The sequence below is a fragment of the Varroa jacobsoni genome, unplaced genomic scaffold (assembly GCF_002532875.2).
Source record: "Varroa jacobsoni isolate VJ856 unplaced genomic scaffold, vjacob_1.0 scaffold_966, whole genome shotgun sequence".
Lineage (NCBI taxonomy): Eukaryota > Metazoa > Arthropoda > Arachnida > Mesostigmata > Varroidae > Varroa > Varroa jacobsoni.
In genome coordinates, this window is record NW_019213868.1 from 102802 (window position 1) to 107894 (window position 5093).

General features: G+C 39.9%; 1 protein-coding gene across 2 annotated transcripts in view; it reads right to left on the reverse strand.

The window, feature by feature from the left end:
- Positions 1-1325: 1325 nt before the first annotated feature.
- LOC111265383 (uncharacterized) overlaps positions 1326-5093 on the reverse strand; it is a 16545-nt gene continuing 12777 nt past the window's right edge. The window contains exon 4 of one of the 2 annotated variants that reach the window (XM_086970481.1): positions 1326-1635. In XM_086970481.1, the coding sequence (XP_086826607.1) occupies positions 1558-1635 (78 nt within the window). In that variant the 3' untranslated portion in view covers positions 1326-1557. Of the gene's footprint in view, positions 1636-4029; positions 4320-5093 lie in introns of those variants that run through there. The other variant, XM_086970480.1, reaches the window with a different exon arrangement.

The window sequence follows — 5093 nt, forward strand, 5'->3', positions numbered from 1 at the left end:
AAATTTGAATTGTTCTCTTCTTATCTTTTCGTAGACCTATGTACTCGAGTACGTTACTCTGCTACGACAGGCACGCACCCCCCTTCGCTAGGTCAGGATGAGAGCAATTCGAGCAAGCGGCACTTGCCACATGAATCAACATAAGAATGTCCCATCCAGAATTAAATGAGCTTTTACGCCTACCCCGCAATTCTACAGAAACTGAATATCATTCATGGGTCCTGCAAACAACAATAACAAATATAATAAGATCAGTTGCGGTAATAGTTACAACTAAGCAGCTGTGCTCTTATAGCACTAGTTAACTGCAGACGAAGCAGAAGTCTACGTAAAAGAAACTAGGGGAGGCCACATAAGAGGACGGCAGAACGAGCGCGTTGTACATTCGTTCTGTAGAAGTTATCTTTCTCGAATGTGAAAATTGTAGTGGGATGTGTGTCCGTTTGCAGTGCGATGATAGATACAAAACGAAAGACATGCGCGAGAGCTCCGGTCGATCTGCCAAAAAAAAAAAAAAGCTAAAACATTTTATGGCCGCCAAAACGGGACCGTTGTGTCATTTATATGATTCTGTTATATTTATCTTTAATAAGAAGCTCCGTGGCGTCCCTTACGCTACAGGCAAAAGCGCGAATCATCAAAACTGAAACTAAGGCATTCCTATATAACACATATAAAGAACGGCGGTCCAGGGAAGTTATCATCTACCTAAGTTCTTCCTATACCATTCTGTACAGAAACCGAGCAAGGAGGCGTCAATGGCCAATAGGGAGATTTATTATTTCAACATGCAAATCATGTAAACATAGTTAAGAACAGTTCTAACAGCAATGACCACCAACCTAAAATATCTACTCCTTGAAGATAAACCATTAAATATATTGCCGTTGTTACCGTCTTTGTTGTTGTATATCATCGCGTCTACCGTTATCTTCATCTTTGCCCTTTTAGTTTACTTGAAGAAATTGCATGAAGTAACGGTTGAATGAAGCGATTAGATAAAATCATACAATGCCGGGATGCTGCTTTTACGAATAGTAGAAATTAAACAAATGAGCACAAAAACGTAAAAAAGGCAACCTTTGGAAAACTCTCTATGGCAACGCGGTGGGAGCCTTACATGAACAACTATGAAAGGGAGCACCGGAGACATAGCGTATTGCTGAGCTGACTATAAAAACGCTTTTAGAATTGTACAGGATGAGCGACCGCATAGAACTATCCGGAACTACGATTCAGACGTGTGGTATAATGAGTCTATTTGTATGCAGGTCCGCTTTAGTATCCGCAAAGTGGGGTTAGGAATCATAGGTTCATTCTTACCCTTTTTCTTTCCTCTTCGAGGGGATTGCGACTCTCTCTGCATCTTCCTATGCCTCGATGGAAGTTCGCAGGGCGTAAAGGTTGTGGCAAAAGCTACTTTCTGCACGTATTTGTTTGCCTGACCCTCCGTTCCTGAGCACTCTTCCCTTAAGCCTGTTAGCTTTGGGTCACTTGAATTGCCCCGGATGTACCAAGTCCACCCGCATTTCGTCCTTCTAACAGTCCAATCGACCGTTACACTGTAACGACCTTCCTTGTGCAATTGCCTGGTCCTGTTGGCGCGTCCTGCGCGGACTGCTCGGCCTGTCCGGCCTATGAAGGCACGTTTGGCCAAGTGAACGCAACGTTTACTGTTACTATCCATTGGCAACCTTGGTGGAGTAGAATGGGTGTGGTCATATGGACACCAAACGAAAACTCGAATGTACAGTACCGAACGGAAGTTTATTAAATGGTGTACGCATGCAGGTCCAAACTGAACTCACTGCAGATTGAGTTAATTATTTACCAGTATAATGATCCACGGGCGAAAATTATGCTGCATAACGCTGTTGTACGGTACAAAAAATATGTATCTACTTATATATTACTAAAATGCCTGGTTACTTGTTTGGCTTCTTGGCGTGATCAAACCGTTTGTCGATCATCCCATAGAGCGTAATGTTAGTTTGGGCTAATTGGTGGTTGTTTGCAGGTTGTTGCTGCACTATCCCATGAATGTCTACAGAAAAGTGGAGGCTGAAATAGGTTACCTGTGTTAAAAAGCTATTCCTACCGACAAAATGATGGTCGAATGCTTGCATAAAGGTTTATACATAAAGCTTCAATCGAAGCTATCAATCGGAGGCCTTCGCCCGTGTTGAATCAATGTGCAATGCATGTCCCTCATTTTCGCTTCGGTGATACTGAGATAAGAATATTTTACATGGAAGTTTAAATAGGGGAGATATTTCTCAGTACCAATCGAATTTTTTTGAGCTGAATCTAAATGAAACACATAAAATCTCAACTTTTATATAAAAAATGTTTTTTGAAATCAAAGTGTCAAACAAATATATGTAGCTATTTACTACAGATAAAGAAGATAACAAAAGTTCTTAAATCTTGGTGACATCCTAGGAACGGAGCCAATACACCAAACAAAACATATCAATTGAGTTTACTCTGTGTTCATTAAAAAAAGCCCAGTAATTATACTGCAGAAGCGTATCAGAAGCCAATGTATTACGAGACAGACAAATCTAGAGTAATAACAAATAAGGCACCCCAGCTAACAGCAGAGATTCTTGAGAACATTTTGGAACGCGTTTGGTGCATCTTAGACTAGATATAACATCTACGAAATAGTATTCGGCAAGGCAAAATACAATCCAAAAAAACAAAGCGAAAAATCGCAAAAATCAACACGCTATAAGTAGGGTAGGCCCTTAGGTACGATCACGTTCTGAAAGAAGTGAGAATGATCGGTACCTCTCGCTTCCGGAGTCAGGCTAACCGACTAAAAGAACCCAAAGGGACAATTCTTATGGATGTGGGAATAAAGTCCCATGACCAACTACAAGTCACTCGATGACCCACAAACGTTGTGATGGATACACCTCACCTGGCCTTGCTATTCAAGATAAAGGGTATGAAGAAGAATAAATGAGAGGCCCCCCAGTTGAAAGGTTAGGTTAGATCTTTATTAAGCTTATTGACCCAGTAGGATGCGTGTCTGAAATACAAGCTCATGAACACCCAGCCAAATGTCAAAAATTCCATTGCGAAACTTGACGTAGCCATATGACGGTTTCGAAACAAGGGCAGAAGGAGGAACACCTCCAATAGCGAACATGACGAAGGGAGGCGCAAGGCCCTATGATAAAAAAAATGAAGGACTTTGCAAAGGGTCAGCTAGCCTTATCGTTAAAAAGCTGAAACTGCAGACAGAGAAGGAGATGCTCTGGCCTCGTACTAGAAAGGAATAAAAAAGTGCAGGGGGAAGAACAAGAGCACAATGGAGTGTGAGGGAAGCATAGATGCAACGGAGAGATAGGGCAAAAGAAGCTAACAAAGCCGATATCTAGTTCATCTTCAAGAATATTTGGGTGATCTTGAACAGTTATTACCGGAAAGGGGTCCAAGAAAAGTCTTCAAACAAACGAACCGTACCGAAGACGGCATCTTTGGAGGCGAAAAAGATCAGAGCTGTACCGATCATCCCAATCATCAGAGGATAATCCGGACAAACGGTTGGGTCACTGTGAAATAGTTGGCCAGCCGATTTTCATTTACGTTGGTTACAATAGAGCTAGATTCTGGCAGGGTGGCTGTACTCTTTAGCAGCAGATAGGCCCTCAGGATGGTAGGGAACGCTGACTGAGATAAGCAGGATGACAAAAATTGCGTCACAGTTACTAGACACACAGTGGTAGAGGTTATCAGGGCTTTAGAAAGTATGAGCTTTACCGTATCAAGCAAATACCTTGGATGTGAAATAAAAGAAAGAAAAAAAGAAAAGCTAGTTAGTAGCATGAACAGACATCACTTCAGAAAGAGCACACCAGCAAAAATGAATACCGTAAAAGTACACGATTATAAACCGTAGTGCTGGCGATAACAAAACAGGTTGGAAAACAATAATATGCCGTTTTATTATCCAAATACATTAATAATAATGATAATACTAATAATGAGCTCACATTTAATATTTATTTCAGGTACACTAAATATTTCAGTACACAGATTCCGCACTGCCATTAGGCCATTTATTCAGACAACTGGCCCCTATCACCACGAGGGCATCAGGCTTCAATTAGTGTACGAAAACTACTCTTTAAGAAGTAATCAAATGAGTCAGGTCGGTACTCGCAACGAGGAACACACAATATAATCCCTTCATGCGAAAGCGTCAAGCGGACGTCATCGACAACGATGAAACACACGAAATCCGCCGCCCGGCGATTACTAGAAGTACGACCTTTACCCTAGCAGCATGTTGATGAGCCGTGTGTTACCTTAAACAGGAAAATTCTGCAGAATGTCACTAACTAAAGAGCAGGGTAAAAAGGTTTTACGTATCACTATAACGTAGTTTTTACAACTGCAAACAAATCACACACAGGAGATAGCCATAAGACTTTGACGAAAATTGCATATAAAAGCGTTCCTTCTCTGTACCCTGCAGTGCATAAGGTCTTGGATAATCCTGTTTCTCGCACAGTTTCCACATTGGCCCATTAGTTAGCTGAACAGCTATGATCGCAGATATTCAAACGTGACATTTTGGCTGCATGTGGTCATGTGAACCTTCATGTGCATACTGAACGAAAAATAAAAATTTCCAAAAATTTCTTTTCATTTAACATTTTCACATTGTAAATATAAATATCTTTTTTTAAGGTTAACTTCAAATGTTTTTATGAGCTATGCCACTCTTACTATACCACAACAAAAGTCTTTATATTATAAACAAAAGTTAATAATAATTATATTTAATAATATCGTCATTCTTATCAAAAAAAGAACACATTAAATTATCAAATCACATCCTATCAAAAAAACCAATAGTAATAATAGTTTTCCTGTAAAGATACATTTGGGTGCCACCTAACAAGAAGACTGTATCTAGAAGAAAACGGATTTTTTCAATAAAATTTTGTTATTAATAAAATAAAATATGTTTTTTGAATTATGATTGATGTAGGATAACTGCATCCTTGACAATAACAGGTGACGCTCCTTTCTAATTGACGGTGCTTACACATTTGGCTCTAAATTTGTTAAAAAAA